The sequence below is a fragment of the Lactuca sativa genome, chromosome 5 (genome assembly GCF_002870075.4).
Source record: "Lactuca sativa cultivar Salinas chromosome 5, Lsat_Salinas_v11, whole genome shotgun sequence".
NCBI classification, from domain to species: Eukaryota; Viridiplantae; Streptophyta; class Magnoliopsida; order Asterales; family Asteraceae; genus Lactuca; species Lactuca sativa.
Genome location: NC_056627.2, coordinates 346713761 through 346737432, shown reverse-complemented (window position 1 = coordinate 346737432; position 23672 = coordinate 346713761). Strand labels below are relative to the sequence as shown.

Sequence of the window (23672 nt, the reverse complement as noted above, 5' to 3'; positions counted from 1 at the left end):
TCCTTAATTCAAGAACCCCATAAACCCTAGATTTCGAACCAAGGCTAAATGCAGCTTATTTCATCAAATTAAACATAAATCCATAACATAGAGTAACCGAAATACTTACTTGTGTGTTGGATTTGACAAGAAACGATAAAGAATCGAGATTATTGGAAGGGAGTTGCCGTTCACAGCGTATGCGAGAAAGGAGATGGGTTTGAAAATAACAGCGAAGTCAAAGGGTCAAGATATATTTACCTGGTCGCTTTACGCGGGGCGTAACACAAGGGTACGCGGGGCGTACCTCAACCCCCCTGAAATATTCATTCGCGAACCGGGTGTTGAATTACGATGGGCGTAATGTAACTTACGCGGGGTGTATGTTTAATTTTCTTCCTTCCTTTATTTTTTTTTTTTAATTTAACTTTCTTTTTTTTTTAATTATTTAATTAAGGGACTTAAAACTTATTTATTTTTTCATTTTAATTTCTTTAGCTAATGATGACTTCATGATGAGCGATAAAAAAATTTTTTTTTTTTTCCAAAAACTTGATGTGCACAAAAGTACCCACTAATTTTAATATTTATAACCTGACAAACTTAGACTATCTATGCACTTATAGGCAGTGTACCTAGTCAGATTACAGTATAGCTTAGGTAAGTCGGGTGTCGATCACAGGGAACGGTGGATTAATTTAATATATTTGATTATAGGTTATAGATCACACGAAAATAATAAATAAAATGGTTTAATAAATCTCGAATTAACAATTAACAACTCTCGATAAACTAACAGGAAAGCAAATCTCTTCAGGTACTTTGGTTTAGATAAATTACACCTTAAATACATAGACAATTGCATACACAAATTCATTTATTCAATGTTCACCGATTCCTAAAATGATTAGATTCATGTTCACTATAACTAATCCTTTAGCAAACAAGTCAATTCAAATAGTGATCAGTTGATTAAACTAACATGCTTCCTAGTGTTCAGTTTGTATCAAGCAAGACTTGTAAATATAGTTAATCAATGTAGACATTTAATCAACCTCTTGTTGATGGTCATCAAACAAGGCTCACACATTAACTTACTTATTCTCAAATTAATCCTAGTTTCACATTCGTTATTTCTAGTCTTATAATCTCGATGGTCATTAAAAATCATAAGAGACAAGCAAATCAAGCAGATGTTCAAGCAACTCAATTCACTTAACAATTAACAGAAAATAATCATCATTAACACATGAGGATCTTTAAATAAGCTTGGCAAGATAAATTAAACACAAATAAACTATTTAATATAGCAATTAGTCTAATAATCAAAGCTTCATTCAATCATAAACACAAAGTAAAAGGTTTTTACACCTAAATCAGAAACTAAATACAGAAAAGTACCACCATGGAATGCCAAACATGGTCACGTCAGCAAACCATATGATAATCAACATGTATCCGCTCTCCAATCCTTCCGATCTCTGCTCCCGTTAGCTTAACGGCCTTCCGGCCGCCTTCTAGACCCTCAAAACGGCTTAACAGTAGCTAATTGTCGACTAAATTAGGTTAGAAGTCGAATCCCCTTTCCTGGTTAGCTAAAAATCGACATTTATAATCTTTGTGGCCGACCTAAGTACGCTGGGCGTACTTAGGATTACGCAGCGCGTACTCAAGATAATCACGCGATCAAGTTTATCCGGTGCAAAGGTGTACGTGGCGCGTACCATTACCTTACGCGGGGCGTACTCACTTTTTCAGCAATTTTGATTTCTTTTAGCTTCTAAACCCGGTTCCCGATTCAGTCTTTTCTTTTGTGCTTCATCGACAACAATTAGCTGCAAAACATAATTCAAAGTATTATGAGTACTTTTTAGTTCTAAAATAGAATAAATAAGGCCAAAATATTAAGATAAAGTGTATAAAAATATATATAAAAATACACATATCACAACTCATTTACACTTGGTCGTGAACTGTCTGGCATCAACAACCATTAATGACCTAAACAACCCTATATATAGTGGACTTGTGCCGGAAGCTGGGTTTACGACCGTAAATAGGTTTACGGCCGCAAACTCACTAGTGGGCCATAAACACACTAACAACCTACCAAAACATGATAAAGACTCAAAAGAACTTATTACAATGAAAGCCTAGAGCAAACCACTAACTGGACCCTTCAATCTCCCCCTTGGTTTGGTGCTAGCTTGAGCTCGGTCTTTGTCGACCACCATTACATCTGACTTCCCTATTGCTCCATTCCACATCCGCTTGTTAATGATATCAATAACCATAGTCGTATACTCTTTGGCAGCTGGCTCAAAGATGTCTTCTGCAACTTTAATCTCATGATGGCTCAACTGATGTACTCCCATTTTCCAAACTGAAGCAAGTCTCTTTTGTCATATAAGCTGATACATCCCTTTTCAAGTTTGATGACAATAGATGCAGTAGTTTCATCAATCACCCAGTACAACATGGACCGTAGAGAACCATCTGGATGATCCTGAAGGATAGGAATCTGATTCACTTGATTGGTAGCTGGCCACATCACAGATCGAAGAGGTTGATTGGTTTTGGGATCAATTACACTTGGGTATACTTTAATAATCGACTCTGCAGTCTTCATTGAAGGAAAACCCTTGAGTCTTGATCCTCCAAGAAATGCTTGAACTGTGTAGCCTTGGGATTTTGAGAGGTATTGTCAAAAGGGGCCTTTGACAACTCTGAAAGATCAACTCTTGTCCAGGAGTTGAAGTCATGAGCATCTTTATAGAGTTTGGTGGTGCCACTCTTTCGTCTCACGATCCACATGTTTAAAGTGTCGTGAAATCCCCATGAAATGATCCCTAAACTATCACCATATACATTTTTAAAGCGATTCTCTCCAAGATCTGTAAATGTGATAGTGGGCTGATCCACAGGAGCATTCTGATCTGAGCTCCTTTTAAACAAATATTGACCTTTCTCAGCAGATTCTGTTGGATAAGCTTTGTCTTCTGAAGAACTACCTCAGTCCTTACCATGACTCTACAACCAACCTCTCCCCAACATACTGGGGTGCAAAAACTAATGTTATATGAAAACTTAGCTAAGGTAAGGTAGGATTCCTAACTCTCACCAAAATCAATAACATAATCTCTCATCATGTCCTCAAGTGTCTGAATGGTCCATTCACTCTAACCGTCTATCTGCGGATGATGACTAGTGTTGAGATGCAACCTCATACCCAGTTCCTCGTAGAACTTCTACCAGAAACGAGATGTGAACATAACATCTCAATCAGATATAATGGAGATTGGAATACCATGCCGAGCAAAGATCTCGCGCACATATAAATCTGCCAATTTCTGGACCGACGAGCCCCCCAGATAGCTAAGAAATGGGCACTCTTGGTCAAACGGTCCACAATAACCCATATCGCGTCAAATCGCTTAGATGTTCGAGGTAACTTGGTGATGAAATCCATATTAATATGTTCCTATTTCCACATGGGAACCTCTAATGGCTGCAACCTGCCATGTGGCCTCTAGTTCTCGGCATTGGCCATCCGACAGGTCAAGCATCTCTCGACATACTAGGATCTCTCTCTCTCTCTCTCTCTCTCTCTTCATGCATGGCCACCAATAAATAAGTGTGAAATCCTGATACATCTTGGAGGTGAGGTGTTCCTGGATCTATGTAGTCGTGATCTTCCAATTTGGTGCTTCTCTCTTCTCCTTGCTTCAAAGGCACCACAAACACACACTTTCAATCTCAAAGGAACACACACAAGAGATTAAGGTTGCAATGGACAAACTGAGGGTTGGAGGCTAGTAAGGGAGTGACCATTGGAGATTTAATGATGTTTATATACGGTCCACAACCGAAAAATTAGGGTTTGTGGATTAGGTACGTACACCCAACGTACGTGAGCTCGTCCCCAAAATTACATAAACGCCACTATGGGCAATTTTGCAACAATTTCCTTGCATAAGGGCTAAAATGAAATTAATCTTAATACCTAGGGTTAAAATGGAAAATACCTCATCATCAGAATGTTACATTACAAACCCTAATCCATTTTGTGAGCATCTTTGAACCTTAGTGTGTGTTTTTGGTGTTCTTGAAGGAAAGAGAAGGAAAAGGAATCATCTTAGAAGCTCAAAGCATTTTGGATATAGAAGTGTTACACCCTCAAGCATCTTTTAGAGGTATAAAGTCTGAAACTTGATGAGTTAATTGTTTAGATCTTGTTAGCCTTGTGTTTATGTTCATTTTGGTCCTATAAGCTTGGTGTTCATGAGTATGGATTACTCATAACAAAAGAGTTGTCCTTTCATATGTTTTTAGGTGTTAGGAACCATAAAAATGTTGTAACATCCCGAGATTTGGCAGGTATTCCCGAACCCTCTTCTATCATTACCTTGTCTTTTAAGGACCAAGTTTGCAAACTAATGTCTGGGTGAAACCATAATATTTAGGGTTTCGGGCCTATATAAGCAACATTATGAGCACCAAAACCCCCCTTACCTTATCCTCCACAACTTACATTCGTCCTCCCCAAACCCTAGCCGTTCCTTTGTGTGTTTAAGCTTATTTGGTGTGTTCTTGAGTGCTTTAAGAGGAAGGTATTGCATCAAAGTGTTGGAGAAGAAGATCAAGCTTGTAGATATGAAGTTAGCTTGTGCTTAATAAGCTCCAGAAGGTATAAAGTTCCAAACTTTATGCATATACGCATAGATCTCATCAATTTACTTTATTAGAAGCATTTATTGTCCCAAAAGACATAAGGTGGTGCCTGTTGTGATTTGGACGAAAAGAGTTGTCCTTCCAGACTCTTGAAGGGACCTTGAGTGATAAAATGAGGTCCCATTAGTTGTATGTGTCCCACGCAAAGAGAAATAAGATCGTAATGGATTAAGACCAAGCATTAAGAGCTTTATGGATGTCTAAAGTGATAAAGTTCGTGACTTTATGGATCCTAGGCGTGTTAGGTCTCTGGATCTGAAGTTTGGGCTTAAGTGCTTAAGCCATTAAGCACTTAATAAGGTTTTGGAAAACTGTAGAGTACACCCAACGTAAATCCAGTACGCCCAGCATACTAGGTCAGCCACCCCGATGGTGGTCAACGACTGGACGAGTACGCCTCGCGTACCAGAGGAGTATGCCCCGCATACGTCCTCTGTTGGGCCTTTGACAAAATGGAATTCAGATTTTGGGCTGTTTGTGGGATAAATGGAATTAGGCCTTCGTTGGAACTTGTAAATGAGATATTTTGGGCCCAATAGTGATAGTAGATCATGAGGTTAGGCCCCATTTAAGAGTTCGGCCCAATTTAGCAAATTGGGCTGATAATGGGCTTATTATGTGGACTTTCAAGTCGAGGGCTAGGTATTAGGGCGTTGACCCAATAAAGAGAATGAAATTAATGAATGGTGTGGACATTTTGTCAAGAAGGTCATGTTGGGTATTAACTTAGTATTTATTGTGTAATAGTTTGGGATTCCCGGCGAGACAGCAGTCAGAGATTTGCAGTACTTGAGCACTACTCGCGAGGTGAGTTATCCTCACTATATCAACATGGTCTAAGGCACCAAGGTCGACCCTTTATGGACTGTATCCAATTATGGAATGATATGTTTATTGGTTTGCATCCTGGTAGTTAGGATGGGGTTATGTTTTTGCTTTAGTGACCTGGTTAGGTCGATGTCCTGGTTATAGGATGGTATTATGTGATATGCTAGTATGATCTGTTAGATCGGTATCCTTATAGATGGGACGATATTATGTGTTATGTGGTATAGTCTGTTTGATCAGTTCGTTGTCTGTAGACCGTTTTTGATTATCTGTTATATGTGCACATGTTTGTTTAGCGGTTGAGGCTTATCTACTTTGTGTGAAAGCCAATAGACCTAGGCATTCCAACCTATTGGTTATGGGTCATGAGTATTCCATCCTGATGATGATTAGACTCATAGTATGTGGGCATTCCAACCTGTTGGTTGTAGGCCTGGGGGCATTCCATCCCAAGGATGATTGGACCCATAGTATGTTGTCATTCCAACCGATTGGTTGAGGGCCTAGGATATTCTAACCCGATGGTTGACTGGACCCATAGTATGTTGTTTATGATTATATGTATATTGTCATGGTATGGGTATTTTGGGAGAACTCACTAAGCTTCCGAGGCATACAGTTTCAGTTTATTGTTTCAGGTACATCAGGGGGTTGCAGCAAGGCGAAGGCGTGATTGTACAACTCCTCATGTTTTATTTATGTTTCTTTGAAAACTTTGATATTAGACTATTTTGAAAACAAATTTGTAATAACTACTGGTTTTAAATGTTTTGAGAAATTTTTAAATTGGCTTGAATTTTATGGGTGTTACAAATGTGATCTTGGCTCTTCTATTCCTTCCATGCAAAATTTGTGATGTCTTAATGGATCATTGAGTTAGGGTTTTAGCTTTTGGGCTTTGTCTAGCCATGGAAATTCATAAAGGTGGTAACTTTATGACTTAATCCGATGTTGTGAGTCAAGATTTGATTTGGATGGAAAGGCCTTAAGGAATGAGCTCTTATTATGAAGATTGGATTTAGACGTAGTACGTTGGATGTACCAATGGGTACATTGCATGTACCGCTTTAGAGGCCCGTGATCTTGGGTGGTTTGCATTTACGCCCAACGTAACAGCTGAGTATGTGGGGCGTAATCAACCAGTTAGCCTTCCCTTAACTTTTTTGACTTGTTAACTTTGACTTTGACTTGGGGTTTGACTAAGTTTGACCTAGGGGTATTTTGGGTATTTTGAGTGGTAGTTTGAGACTAGGTCATTATTTGTTGTATAGGTTATATGTAGAGTTGGCATTTGGAGCAACGTTCTTTTTTATATCAATTCAGACTATGAGGTAAGTTTCACCGCACTGTACTCGTGGGTCGAAGGCACTAATGCTGACCCACTAGGGTGTGTATCTTGGTATATAGGATGACACTATGTTAGATTGGTATATCTGTATAATTACATGTACTTGCTAGTTATATGATTATCTGTTACATATGTCGACATAATATGTTTAGGTTGAGGTTGTACTTCTTTCTGTTGTAAGCCAACAAAACCTGGGGCAATCCAATAGGGAGATTATGGACCAAGGTGGCAATCCAACCAGGAGGTTATGAACCTAGTATGCGATATGTACGACAATCCAACTGGGAGGTTGTGGGCCAGGATAATCTAGCCTGGAGGTTGTGGACCCAACATGCAATATGTATATTTGTTTGGTTATGTGTGGTACTTTGGGGGAAATCACTAAGCTTTGGCTTACATTTTAAGTTTTATGTTTCAGGTACTTCAGATGATCTGGGAAAAGCAAAGGCGAGATCGTGCACAAACTTCTGATTTTTTGATATTTATTTTTGGGATACTCTAATTTGTGATTATTACTTTTGGGAACTATGTTTTGTAAACAATTTTGGTTTTTGGTTGGATTTTAAAAACAAAAATTTTACCTTGAATTTTTGGGATGTTACAACAAAGCTTCTATTACGGTGCCTCTTCTCCTTCGCTCGTGAGTATAAAGTCTACTAAAAATCTTTGTCTTAAAAGTATTGATCTTCTCTCCCTATGAATTCAAAAATCAGGTGATGAGCATTCTATTTCGTTTTAGGATGAAGTGTGTTGTGGTAACTGTCTGTTAATAGTTCAGTTTCCAAGGGTTTACGCTCTTGACCTTCAAAAGAATTGTTTGGCTTCCAATCAAATTTATTTGCTAGATTGGTTATCGGTTTTTAGAAGGCCTCCTCGAGGAGGTGGGGATATGTTAAAGTTTGATTCCTTGAGGTATCGTCATGATCATGTTATTTTGGTGGAGGAGTAGGATTCTTAGAGTCGGTCCGTCTATCATTCAATAGATTTTCAGTTGTATTAGCTCGCCTTTTGATTGATTCTGTTATTTTAGAGTCAACTCCCTAGTTAAATAGATGGAAGAGTTTTATTCCGTCCAAAGTTAATATTATTTTTTGGCGATTGAACTTGAATAAGGTCCCTACTAGAATTAATTTGGATAAACATGGTATTGAGGTTGATTATGTTTTATGTCCACTTTGTGATTTGGATAGAAACAATCAACCACCTTTTCCTTTCTTGTAGGATGATGTCTGATTTGTGGAGTCTTATGGGTAGATGGTGGGATTTGGATTTCCCAGTTTCTCGTCTATCTCTGAATGGATCTCGTCGATTGATTTTGTTTGATTATCACTCAATTTGAAAAGATGCTTGGAAGCAGTTGTTTTTACTATGTTTTGGGCGATTTGGTCGTTTCGAAATCGGTTGTTGTTCGCAAAAGTCAAACTTGTCAAGGCGAAGATTTGGGACTTCCTTTGATCTCAAGCATTCATTTAGATTAATTTCAAGTGTTCTAAGTTTAATGTTAAATAAGTTTATTGGTTGCAAAATCTTGTGTATGTAATTACATAATGTATTTTTATTCTAACTATTGTTAGTTTTTAATTTAAAGCCATAATTCTAAAAAAACATGCTAACTTTTTGTTAATGCTATTTTGCTATTAAAACTATAAAATATAAAATATCAAGATATAATAGTTTAATAATTAATAATTTATAGTTAAAAGTAAAATATTGTTGCATATGAGAAATCTCCTTAAAAAGAAGGTTGTAGTTCTCCAGTCATGGCAATAATATTGTCAAAGAGGAACTATGGGGGAATATTAATGGACCATGAAGACCTCTAGATTATTTCTTGTATCTGGAAGTTGACTTATTAAGGTAATCAAATTTTTAGTTTGTTTATATCTGTGTAACTACCTTCTTTTTTTGTACACATATAGTTAACGAATTTTTTGAAAGTGTTCACATATGACCATTATGGCCGGCTGTAACGGGTTACATCCGATCATAATGGTCATATGTAAACACTTTTAACAAGTTCGTTAACTATATGTGTACAAAAAAAGAAGGTACCCAAATATGAAAAAAACAAAAAGGTAAGAGTAAATTATACAAATGGTCCCTATGGTTTTGGGTAATTTGTGCATTTGGTCTCTAACTTATTATTTTTTTTAACTCGGATGGTTCATACTGTTTATTTTTGTTGCGCATTTGCTCTCTGTCTTACTATTGTGCCCTTATTAATTTAATTTTTAATTAATTTTCTTATTTATGTATTTATTTTTTATATATTTAAAAATATTAATATACCCTACATATCTACATCTCCTCACCATAAATATGAAACCACATTTTAGAAATTTAATATGGATCCTACCAGTCACCATCTCATTTCTTATCTTCCCCAACTTCTATTTCATTTCCATCTTTGGTAATATCGATGTCTTCATTATCCATTTTTTCGGTCATTCAACCCCGCCGAGCCAACACCACAATCCACTATATGCTCATCGAATTTTCCACCACTACAACCCAATGCATCACAATCCTTATAGAAAAAAATTGATGCTAGAAAGAAAATTTGGAGAACCAGATCTATTGAAAATCATAACTTGAAAAACAAATCAAAACCTAAAACTCTATTAACAACATTCTAAGCTTTAACTCATCTAACGATGTGTTTTTTTATATTATTGGTCTTCATTTCTGATCCTTATATTCTTTAATAAATTCAAATTTTTATATTTAATATCTTAAACAATAAAATTCTATAAAATGACGATATGTTTTTTTCCATGTCAAATCTATATATTTTTTTATTAATTTTTTAAACCAAAGTTGTGTATTTTAAAAAGACATTTACCAAAATGGTATGGTTTTAAAAATATTTATCATTTATGTTAAATTTTATACCAAATCAAAATTAGAAGGGAAAATAAAAAAGAAAAGAAATTGACTTACCATGGTAATTAACTTTTTGGTTTGTTCACATTTGGATAATTATTTTTTTGTACACATCTAGGTAACAAATTTTTTAGAAATGTACACATATGACCATTATGACTAGATGTAACCTGCTACAACCGATCATAATGATCATATGTGAACACTTCCAAAAAAATTTGTTACCTAGATTTGTATAAAAAAAATAGTTACCTAGATATAAACAAACTGAAAAGTTAATTACTTTAATAAGTCAATTTCCCTCGTGTATTTGGTACTTCATGTTTCTTATATCATATGAAACAAGGCGAAGCCAATTTTTTTTTAATGTTTCTTTTATATATATATATATATATATATATATATATATATATATATATATATATATATATATATATATATATATATATATATATATAGCATGAGAACTTGAAAACTAATAATTTAAACATTATTTTTAAAAACAAAACCATAAATATTAACGAAATGCAGCGTATACGTTATATCTTGGCTCAAAAATAAGATTTGACCGTTTTTGTGGGCTACTGATTCTTTTTTTTTTCCTACTGATTGATATATATATATATATATATATATATATATATATATATATATATATATATATACACACACACACACACGTGCACGAAAAAGGAACAAAAACATAAGAATTATATATATATATATATATATATATATATATATATATATATATATATATATATATATAGGGTTAGGTTCATTTGAGACCACCTATATTTTGTGAGACCGTGAGACGCATTTTTTTATTTTTTTTAGTTAATTCAAGTTCCGAAAATAATATTTAAAAAAATAATTTTTTGATTTTTCCATTTATTTTGCATTTTAAAATTATTTTTTAGAATATGTACAGTGTAATATTCTATTTAGAATATTTCACGTATTTTTCAAAATTACTTTTTTGTGCACGCGTGTATATATATATATATATATATATATATATATATATATATATATATATATATATATATATATATATATATATATATATATATATATATATATATATATATATATATATATATATATATATATATATATATATATATATATATATATATATATATATATATATATATATACACACACACGTGCACGAAAAAGGAACAAAAACATAAGAATTTGAGGGTGAATTTGGGCCTATCTTAACTCTGATGTGGCTCCGCCCATGATACGAAAAATTTCCGCTTGTGGGTTTAGCGAAAAGTTATCGAATTTATGTTGATTATCTATTAGGTTGGGTTATATCATTTTGGGACATCAACGTTGTAGGAAATGCTTCTTTGCAGCCATGATATATTGCCTAAATTGACAAGTTAGGTAAAGCAAGTAGTTCTATTAATATAAATATAATTTTTTTATAATATTAACAATTTACTATAAATATAAAATGGGATTTTCTAATATGTGTCAATTCAAAATACATTTATTATGGAGATTATTAATGCATTTCACATTTAATTATGGTAATATTCGTTATAGTTAATATAGTTTACATTTAATTATGGTAATATTTGTCATTAATTAATACTTCTTATATGTGCCCTTAAGACACATATTAGAAAATCTCATATAAAAATTTATATTATTAACATAACAATTAAAACTTTATAATAGCTTGTAAAACATTTATTACATTTTGAACGTTTTTTTTTCTTTTTTTTTTTTTGCTTCATGAGTATCAACTATCATTTTGGTTAATTGTAGAAGTAACAATGAACCTTACCAAAATTCTCACTTATAAGAATAAAGTATCAATATAACTGATATTATCTTAATTTCAACACGTTTTTTCCACGATTATTTTGACTATTGACCTTAAACGTTATTATAATTTTGAAGTTTTTAGTAAGTACATTAATGTTATCGGGCTAATGTCATAAAAACCTTTAAGTTTTCAGGGTTTTGTCGGTTTTGCCTAACATTGAATTTTATATCCGTTTTTACCCTAACATTTTTAAAAAAATGTTCGGTTTTACCATTTTACCGGTGATAACAGGTTACCATTATATTAACTTCGCAAAAAAACACTTAAGTTTACAGACGTTTTTACCCTTAAATTTATAATTTCTTTTGTTACACTTTTACCCTATGTAATTTATTTTCATATTATAAGTATTCAAACAGAAAAACCGTATGAATATGTATAATATGAAAAAAAAAATGTACTTAGTAGGGCTGTAAACGAACCAAACGAACACGAACGATGGTTGTTCATATTCGTTCATTTAAGTTTAACCGAACAAATGAACGAACACGAACACATAAACAAACGGATTTCCTTGTTCATGTTCGTTCGTTTAAGAAATTGCTTTGTTCATGTTCGTTTATGTTCGTTCATTATGGTGATAAACGAACATAAATGAACAAATATTAACGAACATAAGTGAATAGATGTAAACCACTATATATGAACATAAACGAACAAATATAAAAAAACAAAACCTAAATGAACATAAACAAAGTTAAATAAAGATAAAACACCATTAACACCAAAACATAAATACATGTGTTATAACAAATCCTACGATTAAAAACATCCAAAATTACTTAAAATATTGTCTTTTTTTTTTTTCAAATATCTTCTGCAAAAAAACTTGCATAGCTTGACCTTTAACTTCATCACATCAAATATCTTTTCCAAAATGCAAAATTAAAGTTCTTCGCCCTTTATCTACATCACACAAACATTATCTGTAAAAAGATGAATAATAAGTTAATAACTAACAAAGAGATAAGTAAAAAGTTAATAGCTAACTTGCATGATTTTACCTTGAATATGATCACACTTCATAACTTTTCAAATGGTCACACCTCACGGAAGATCAATATATATAACATCATCAATTTCCTATAATGCAAGCGAAAAACAAGTAAAGTCCGTTGTGAATAACAAGTATTATTATTTAAAAACTAATAATATTACCTTGTTTTTCTTTTTCTATAGTCCGTAATATTGACGATACCAATCAGATCCACATATACGCATATCTACCATCTTAGTTCCTAAAGAGGAACGGTGTGGATCAATAACCCTTCCACTGGCACTGAAAGCAGATTCAGAAGCAACAGTTGTGACAGGAATTGCCAAAATGTCAGCAGCCTTTTTAGATAGAATTTTGAACTTAAGTTTTTTTCTCCTTCCACCACCCTAAGGCATCAAAATATGCACCCGGCTCACTAATATAAACCCCTTCTTCCTGGTAAGTGTCTAATTCTGACTCTACACTAGTAATAGAATCAACACTTCTGATATGTTGATTGTATTTAGCAGTACTACTTCTGATGCTCTTACCAAATCTCAAAGTCGTAACACTCGGACCTCTTTTTGATGCATCACTTTCAGTTCCATCTGCCGTATTCAAATATTGGACAACATTTGTAGTTCTATGCTACTCAACATACTCTACAAACAATTCTTTCAAAGTATCTATAACAAGTTTAACATGCGTAGATGCCTCGTCATTAGAGTAGATTGCCTTAAAAGAGAAGTTAAGTAACTTTGTCTTGTATCTAGGGTCCAAAACAGCAGCCATGGAAATCAATAAATTACAAGGACCCCAATATTTGTCAAACTTCCTTTTCATCTTAACAGCCATTGGTTTCATGTAAGCATTCCCATCCAAAACTAATTCATCTAATGATTCCTTTATTCCGTATAGCTCTAGAAGAAATAGATTTGATGTAGGATACTCGGAGCCTATGCAAAATCAATAGAAAATAATAAGATTAGTAAAAGTATTAGATGGTCAGATTACTAACATGGTGAAATGACTAAAAACATATGGTAAATTATACATAAAAACATAAAATGAACTACTAGAACCTGAAATTATTTGTGTACCTCGTTGAAAAGTGCTAAAAACAAACAAATATCTTCAACTTTTTTCCAATCGTCGTCACTCGGCAAAGTGGTGTATGAACATTCTCTATCAGTATAATCCTTAAACACATCTTTAAACTCCAAGGCATTTACATGTTTCACACTTTCACGAACATTGTGGGTTATATCTATAATTTCAGACAAACCATCTTGAACTAACAAGTTTAATATATGTGCACAACAACGCACATGAAATAACTTCCCACCAACAACAACTTTCTTTTGAAGATTCAAATTTTCAAGTAACTTCCTAGCAACCACATCATTTGTCTTAGCATTGTCAACCGTCAAACTAGCCACCTTACTTTCAATATTCCAATCTTTTAGACATTTGTATAAACAATCATATATACCAACACCTGAATATGGTGGAGGCACATCAACAAAACTCAAAATACATTTGTGAAGCTTATAATCTGAATCAACAAAGTGACATGTCACAACCATATAATGAATATTTTGACATGATGTCCACATATCGGTTGTGATGCTCACACGATTGACAGCATTTAACATTTTTTGATTTTTTTCTTTCCAATTTCATAACTAGACACACAATCTTGTCTAGTTGCAGCACGTGAGATCTTGTTAAATAGTGGATTAGCTTCTTTCATCACCACATTAAACAAGTCATATTCAACAAAATTAAAAGGTAGCTCATGAATCATAATCATGTGAGAAATAACCTCCCTCATCCTAGTATTGTCAAACTTCCAATTTTGGATCGTAGTTGAAGAATCTGTCTTTCCATGTGATACCTTTAACTTTGACTGACCTTTGCCACCATTTAATATTAGGAAATCACTAACATGCCTAAGCAATGGTGTGGTCGTCCCTTCCTTAAGTTTCTTAATTTTCTCACCACAGTGAACACATTCAGAACCTTCAGTTCCATCTACAAATGTTATCGTTTTGAAATGTCCCTTGAAGTCTTCTTTCTTTTTCGTTTAGCATATGGAGTATGTTCTTTGATATTTGTTTTATTTACTTGTGTTGAACCAATACCTATAGCCGCATTGGTTCCTCCTGCATTATCTTCTCCTTCGTTGCTTTCAACAACAATAATATCAGGGGAATTTTCCATTCTTGAAGTATCGACACTTGTATCAGATGGTGAGTGTGAGTCTATATATCAATCATCATCAAATAGACATGGCCCAATAAAAGATACATCAGACATCTGCAGTGCAATAAAGCATATATCTTAGCACCAAAATGTTAAAAATAAGTAAGAAATTTTTTTATCTTCAAATCAAAATTTATTACCTACTGTAGAGTCCCTGTGTGTAAATACCTGTGCAAGAAGCAAGAGAATAAAGAGCTTTATAAAAAAAATCGATTTTATGAGATATATGAAAGAAATATAGAAAGGCTATATATTACTACTAACCAAAAGAAGTCGTTTCGAGAGAAATAGGAAGTAATGCAAATTGCAGAGAGTGAAAACGACGGACCGATTATGAGGATTTGGAGAAGACAGAGTCGGTAGAAGGGCTTAGGGGACCGATTGTTGACTACGAATTGAGAAGATACGAACTGTAGCTCAGCAGATTGTGATGATTTAACCAATTGTGAAGGTTTGGAGAACATGAGTAAAAAAGAACACCACCAAAAATATAGGGTTTTCTCATGTATTCTTTGGAGCCAAATATTCCACTTCCTGGAAGTAAATTGGAGCCAAATTTCTTGGAGCTAGAGCCAAATATCTTGGAGCCAGAGCCAAAGACGAAATTAAAAGATTTTTAGATTATATCCATAGTTTGAGAATTTACATAAATACATATTATACAAAAATACAAAAAATATAAATTAATATACGCATAAATTTAGAATGTGTGGTTCTTTAGGGTAAAAGTGTAAAAAAAATTATAAACTTAAGGGTAAAAACGCAAAAAAAATGGTAAACTTAAGGGTTTTTTGGCGAATTTAATATAATGGTAACCTGGAAAACCTGTTATCACCGGTAAAAGGGTAAAACCGAACATTTTTTCAAAAATTTTTGGGTAAAAACGGACATAAATTTCAACTTTGGACAAAACCGACAAAACCCTAAAAACTTGATAGGTTTTATGACATTCACCCTAATGTTATCTACTAAAAGTAGGTTATTATCACCAATAAAATATGAAATACGTTGAAAGTTGGAAAGAAAATGAAATCTAAGACAAATCCCTATTAGGAGTTCAAAATTTGAAGTATGGTGAACATTGATATAAACCATTTTGCCTGCTACCAAGATGTAATTTTCTTTTAAATTTGATATTTACGATAATTATAATTTTTTTTAATATATTCATCAAATTTAAATGAGTGTTGAAAAGGTTGAGATTTTGTTAATAGGGTCTTTAAAAGCAAATCAGATACCGATCCTAATAAGATCCTTTTTGTAGCAAAATCGAACCTAAGGCTATATATTGATTGATCCCATTTACTTTCATTAATTTTTTAATTTGGTGTTTTGTTTTAAAAAAGTAAAACTATAAAATCTTTTCTAAATCTATAAAATTATGCTGACATATCATTTCATAAATTCAACACGTAAGCTTAATAATTTGTCAATTTAGCTCGAAATCGAGGCATAAAAAATAGTCCAACGCTTGAAATCGAGCATCGCTTGTTGCGCAGATCCACATAGAGTCACATATTTTAATGGGTTAGTACTTTGATAGTACAAAGAAAAATAACTTCCTTGCAGAAAAAGAGTATCGAAGCTATGCATCTAACTATATTTTGGGCAATACGAACTTTGGAATGAATAGCCAAAAAAAAGACGATTATATATGACTTTATAACTGTATATTTTTTTTGAAACTACATTTTATAAAGAAAACTAACAAAGAGCTAGAGAGTTACAAAGAAAAAACTAAGATGGTGTTATTTACCCAATCACCCAATAAATAGTAATTTTATGATTCCTATTAATAAACCAAAGAAAAAGAAATTCAATAATACTATCAAAAATATTTGGATGCCTCTTCAACCATCCCAAAGAATAATACTCCATCCGTCCTAATATTATTGTCCACAAACAAAAAACACAGATTAAGAAAAGCATTAATTACCATCAACTTTACTTAACAAAATGACAGTTTTGTCCTTACTTTGTATTTAATGTTCCATTAAATGCTTAGTTGGTTAAGTAATAATGAGAGTGTATTTTGGTAAAAATGTTATTTATTTTTAAAAGTAGACTATTATTTTGGGACAAACCAAAAAGGAAAGATGGACTATTATTTTAGTACGGAAGGAATAGCATTTTGATACCTCCAAATCATCCATGATTACTACAAATAGCATCTAAGGTCATTCGGTATAGGAGAGGAAACCACACGTGAAGGCTGATATGGCACCTCTACCAAAAAATAATACTCCATCCGTCCCAATATTATTGTCCACAGACAAAAAACACAGATTAAGAAAAGCATTAATTACCATCAACTTTATTTAACAAAATGACAGTTTTGTCCTTACTTTGCATTTAATGTTCCATTAAATGCTTAGTTGGTTAAGTAATAATGAGAGTGTATTTTGGTAAAAATGTTATTTATTTTTAAAAATAGACTATTATTTTGGGACAAACCAAAAAGGAAAGATGGACTATTATTTTAGTACGGAGGGAGTAGCATTTTGATCCCTCCAAATCATCCATGATTACTACAAATAGCATCTAAGGTCATTCGGTATAGGAGAGGAAACCACACGTGAAGGCTGATATGGCACCTCTACCATGCGTGAACACCGCTCCAATGGGGAGTGAGTGTGCTGTGGCGTGACTCCGACTACGGGCGAAGACGAGGAAGCTGATTGGTTAATGCTTCCTTTGACCGTTTCTTCTTTCTTTATGAATGTCGGAGGATATATATATATATATATATATATATATATATATATATATATATATATATATATATATATATTTGAAGAGTCCATCAATTGCTTTAAATCTGGAGTTGTAGGGTAAAAATGGAGAAAAAGAGCTGGACAGGAGTTGTCAGTGTAGGGAGAAAGAAGACACCAAAATGAAGACTTGACAGCTTTGGTCCCTGAAGTCTTGGCTGATTACACCTCACACCCTAAATCAAATTTCTTATACGTAAATGATTTTCGGAAATTACATATCATACCTATATCCTTGACATAGATATTTCAATTATCTTTTTTCAATTTCTAATGTAGCTTTAAATATTTATTGAATTTTAAAATCATGTTTTTATTTAATTTAATGTAGTTTTTATTATTAAAATATTTATTTATGTTTAATAAGTGTGTTTTTATTTAATATAAGGTAAATAAATAAATAATATGAAGCGATGACCATTTCCAAATGGTAATAGGCTTGTAATGAACATATACTCATATAGTGAAGGTAACATGATGCTGGCATGACAACACTTTTCTAATGGGATGGTGGTGACCATACCCATTAGCTTAAAGTTTTCTTCTTTGGAATAGAGACATAGGTAGTGTTTGTTTTTTGTCTGCAGATCTGCGTGACCTCTTTTGTCTGTGCCGCGCAGACCACGCGCAGACATTAGCCTTCGCAGACTGTTTGTTTTTTTGAAGATTGCAGACCTAAAAATGTCTGTGCGCCCTCTTCTTGGCGCAGATGTGGACCAGAGTCTTCTAACATCTTCAGACATCTTCTAGCCTAAAAAAACATATATATCTTTATTTTTTTAAGTTTTTTTTAATTTATATTTTTTCCAACTTTATTAATGATAAACAATTTAAAAAAAGTTATAAAACTTAAAAAAAAACGTTCGACGGTGATATTTTTAACAAATTTATAAATAAAGATTTATTACAATAATAATCGTTGAAGTTTTTTATATAAATATGAAAAAAAAATCATAATATATTCTTATATTTTTTTGCTAAATTTTGTAAAACATTATTTAATACAGTATCGTCAATTTCTCGAGAAAATATTTATGGTACGTTTTTAATGGATTTAATTGAAAAAATCGAAGTTTATTTCCATCTATTTATGTATCAAATTCTTTGATCACTAATTATAATGTTTAGTTATAATTTTGCAACCCTAGTTGGTTTTTATCAAATATATACATTAATTCATACCATTTTTATTTTTATTTTTTATACAATAATACATAAAAGGTGATCTAGATTCATTAATTATTTATAACAAAGTCATAAAAATATTAAAAAATCACTTTGAAGTTTAAAAAAATCAGTTTATTTAGATTTCAGTTTATTTTAGTAGTCCGCAGATGTTCAAAAAACAAACAATCTTCTTTTTTCAAACTGCAGACGTTTGGTCCACCTTTTCTACTGCAGAGGTCTACAGATGTGGTCCGCAGACTGCAAACATTTTATCTCAAAAAAAAACAAACAGCACCATAGTTTTCTTCTTTGGAATAGAGACATGAACATTATACATCCATACAAACACCTGTTAAAGATAATTTCAACTAGGAGGCAACATGTCAACGCATTTAAGCACTGCATCTCATGTTCTTGCCATCACTTTATATAATTGTACAATCTTTTTTTTTTTAATTATAAAAATATGAAGTTAAAAATCAATTAAGTGAGTGGGATCAAAACCCATTTAATGCTATTAATACCATTTAATTCTACTTTTTAGCTTAGCTCCTTCCTAGGTAGCGCTAGGTATTTATAAAATTTTCGTTCCCAAAAGAATATCATTGGTGAATTATTATTTCTTTACTCCATTACAATACAATTATTTTCAAACATAAGTTTTTTTCAATCTTGTTTTTTTTTCTATCTTTATAGAGATAATGGTTCAAATTCAATGGATTTTGATGAAACTGATACAATTTAATTATCTATTGGATATTGAATTTCGTCAATCAATTCAATCTAATTCACTATAAACAACTCGGCCAAACTTATCCAATTGGACATTTGATTGGATGATTTATTTTTGTAATTGAATAATATAAAGTGAATAAATAATATTAGATGGTAATTGGAAATTTATTGGATGATGGTATTTGGATATCTAATTAGATAAAGGTCGAATCATTTCACATCATTTATCCATTGGATTTTCAAGGTCATCAGTCTAATTGGATTTTGAAAATTTGAAACCAAATTAATCCAATTGTGATTGGATATCCAATATTATCGGTCGGTTCAAGTTGGTTGGTTAATTTTTGCACATGTCTCTATAAAAGATATTTATAAAATAAGATAAGCACAAGGATGGACAGTTCGTTTCTTCTCTCCATGAGAGCCCGAGAGAGGTGATAAGTTAAAGTGGTTGGTAATTTCTCATTTGATTCGGAATTTTGGGTTTTCTGGCCGGGTAGATAGACTAAGGTGGCTATGGATTCCTCTGATGAGTGTTATCAGTTATGTATCTTCGGTCAGACATTTTATGAATAGTCGTACATTATTCAAGGGTGGGTCTTCGACTCGATGGAACAATTTTGCTCCTATTAAGTTGAATATCCTTGCTTAAAGGACAATGTTGGATCGTTTAGTTATCAAATGGTTGCTTTCTGTTTGCAGGATTACATTATATTTTATCTTGAACCTGACCTGCTTGGTCTCCGTGGAGATAATTGAGCATGTTTTTTTCGTAATGTGACATCATTTTTGGATCTGGCATATGCTTGTTAGGTGGTGGTCGTTTGATATTTCATGTACACGTTCTGTGGAGGCTCTCATTTAGTGATCTAATCACACCTCTTTTACGACCTTGCAGTGCAAGTGTTTTAATGCATTCATGATTACTGAGTTTTGTGGAATTTTCGTAATGTCTAAAGTTATGTTTGGCATACTAGCTGAAAAAATAGTTGTTATATATAAAAAAACTAGTTGGTAGCTAAAAGTGATAACTGATAAAAGAATGATGGTTAGTAAACTAGCTGAAATTATAAAATGACATAAATAGACTTTAAAAAGAATATGTTTTTATAATTAATTAAAGGTATATTTGATTTTTTTTAAGAAAAACCTCCAAAAAACTTAGTGTAAGTGGCTTTTTAAAAAACTCACTTATAAGTTAGGTGATAAATTATTTTTTGGTTTGTCAAACATGACAATTTAAAAAACTTTAAAAATAAACTAAATGTGGCGCACCAAATACAACCTAAGTTCTTGGAACCATGAAATCATAAGCTTCAATTTTTTTTTTTTTTTTTTTTTTTTTTTTTTTTTTTTTTATGATATTGTTTTTAGATTATTTCTTATGGATTTGTATTTTGTAATCCTAGGAAGAAGATCACGGTTATTCATTGCTAGTTTGTATAACTATTTGTGTCTCTAGTTAGTCCTTGCTAGTTTGTTTCATTAAAAAGAAAACAATACCAATTTGTCATTTAATATTATATATTTATATTTGATAGTGATATTTAAAGTTTATATACATTAACTTTTAAACCTATCACAAATATTTTAAATTTTATATAATTGTAAATAAAGATAAACTTTTGATTTTTTAACTTATAAACTACTTCAATTTCTGGGATCTTCCATTTCGATCCAATCATAAGTAAAATCTGAATCGTAACCACCTTGATTCAAATAAGGTAATGCATTAAATTAAAAGTGCCACCATTAATAGTTTTGAAAACATTTAACTACGAAAGTCTTATATCTCGGCTTAAAATATAATGAACACGCTTTCCTCAACTACCATAACGACCCACCAAAATATTTCAAATCCCCCCCCCCCCCCCCCCCCCCCCCCCCCCCCTCATTTTTTTTCCTTAAAAAAAATCAAATCAAATAATCATCAATAAACAAACAAAGAGAAAAAAGCTGACCCCCTCACCCCACCATCGACCTCTTCATCTTCCCCAATTCTCTCCACCATTTCAATTACTATGATTTCAATCGACGTAAATAATCCATCTTTTTTCTTCATTTGGGCGTCAATTGTTTGATTTTTCCGATTGGAGATCTCATATTGAAATGTGGCGATCTCGCAGCAGGAACAATAGTAATAATAATAATAGTTCCCCAAAAGTTCGTAAAATACCTTCAAATCCAGATTTCAATCATCAATCCTTTAAAGATATAGAGACTCTCTTCCCCCATGGTAGCGTTTCAGATTTGAATACCATTCCTGAAGAACCATCTTCATCATCACATAATTGCTCCACCGCCGCAGCCGCCGTCTCCGTCGCCAAAGACGTTAAACGACCAACCATCTTCCATCGTGTCCACCTCGCTACCAGAATTACCCGCGCCTTCTCCGCCCGACCCAAACCAGCCCCTGAAGAAGTTTTATCAGAACCAAAACCGACGGTGGCAGCTGAGAAATCGGAAAACCTGGAGAAATCTGTGATACCTGAGAAAATTGCAAAAGTTGAGGAACCTGTGAAATCCGATCCGCCGATCACGATCCCTGGAGCGGATAAACGAGTGGTGGTGTACATGACGAGCCTCCGCGTGGTCCGATCGACGTTCGAGGCTTGCCGAACCGTCCGTTCGATTTTACAAGGATTCCGTGTCCCGGTCGACGAGCGAGATCTATCAATGGATTCAGCGTTCTTCGATGAGATACGAAAGATCATGGCTCAAATAGGACAAGGCAGAAGTGATGACAAGAGGGTAGACCTGCCTAAAGTTTTCATCGGCGGAAGATATATCGGAGGGGCGGATGAGGTGGTGGAACTTCACGAAATTGGCGAGTTAAAGAAATTCGTAAAAGGGTTACCGGCGGTGACTCCCGGCGTCTGCAAATTTTGCGGTGGATTCAGATTCATCCTGTGCTTAGAGTGCAACGGAAGCCATAAGTGCCATACTGTGGACGGTGTCTTTATCACTTGTACTGTGTGCAATGAAAATGGTCTCGTCAGGTGCCCTTCTTGTTTGAGCAGTTAAAAAATAATTATATTTTAGGGAAAATATCAAGAAAGTTAGAGCATTTTTCACAAATTTTGGATTATGTTAAATTTTAATTTATTAATTTTTTTTTAGTTCTCTTTGATAAATTCAGTAAGTAAAATATATGGTATGCAGTATCTATAAACAAATTGATTGCTTGATGCATATTATCATACAAAATATGACATCTTTTATGATCATTAGTGAAAAAAATTAATAGAAAGGTTTATAACATTTTTTAAGAGTCTACAATTTTATATTAGAAGTTCTATAACAACAACAAAAACCTAAGTCACCCAAAAATGAGGTAAGGTGAAGATAAGATGGTTGATAGCCTTAAAGCTAATTGTTTCCAAAAAAGTCCTTAGCCGAAAAGAAAAAGATAATGATACAATATGGTGACAAAGAGCATGCATGGTTAAATAAGATCTACAAAATAATGGTCAATTCAATATCAATACAAGAAAAACGAATATAATTAAATAAATTAAATAGATCGAGGTCAACGGTTAAATCTTAAAGTAAAAAAATTAAAATAAGAATGAATGGTGTAAACAAATAGTAACTATAGGGCATGAATCATACATTAGACACGCACGATGAGCAAATACACAACAATTACATGGAAAAGGGTAGACTCATAGGATTACATGGCACAAAAATGATTCTGAAAGAACTATAATAGCCAATAAAATACGCAAAATCTGACAATAAAGCATGAAACAAACGTTAACACGACACTTTGAGGAGAATACTTAGGGATATAGGCAAACAATAAATAGGGACAACAATCAAGGTTACAAGTAGAAACAATGGCTAAACTTGTAGGGCTGCTCATATACTATTTTATTAGCTTGATCTTAATATATCACTCCACTATCCTATCCTGGTCATATGCCTCCGTACTTTCATATATGACATCATGTCTTCAGAAAGACTCAATTACTTCAAGTCTAACATCATAGTATTAATCCACTTCCTTCGCGGACGACCTCTCTTCCTCTCTCCGCCTACAATAATCGTCACCATCCTCTTAAGTGCATCATTCTATTATCGTTTGTGCACGTGTCTGAAACCATCACAATCATCCATCCCTTAATTTCCCGTTGATTGCCA

At 33.0% G+C, this 23672-nt stretch overlaps 1 protein-coding gene and 1 long non-coding RNA gene across 2 annotated transcripts; one reads left to right on the top strand and one right to left on the bottom strand.

Annotated features, from left to right (window-relative positions):
* Window positions 1-12312: 12312 nt before the first annotated feature.
* LOC111912759 (uncharacterized) lies at window positions 12313-15503 on the bottom strand. The gene is made up of 6 exons (XR_002857308.3): window positions 15121-15503; window positions 14997-15024; window positions 13692-14910; window positions 12774-13547; window positions 12620-12698; window positions 12313-12541 (listed from the first exon to the last, which is right to left on the bottom strand). It is a non-coding gene; the product is annotated as an uncharacterized LOC111912759 (long non-coding RNA).
* A 5955-nt stretch (window positions 15504-21458) lies between these two features.
* On the top strand, window positions 21459-22721 carry LOC111912750 (uncharacterized). Its single transcript, XM_023908492.3, has one exon. It carries the CDS (start codon window positions 21639-21641, stop codon window positions 22551-22553), a length of 915 nt encoding a protein of 304 aa, XP_023764260.1. The 5' UTR covers window positions 21459-21638; the 3' UTR covers window positions 22554-22721.
* Window positions 22722-23672: the final 951 nt, after the last annotated feature.

Bases quoted from the DNA above. Each gene is read 5' to 3' on its own strand.
- LOC111912750 (XM_023908492.3), top strand. From the start codon at position 21,639: ATGTGGCGATCTCGCAGCAGGAACAATAGTAATAATAATAATAGTTCC.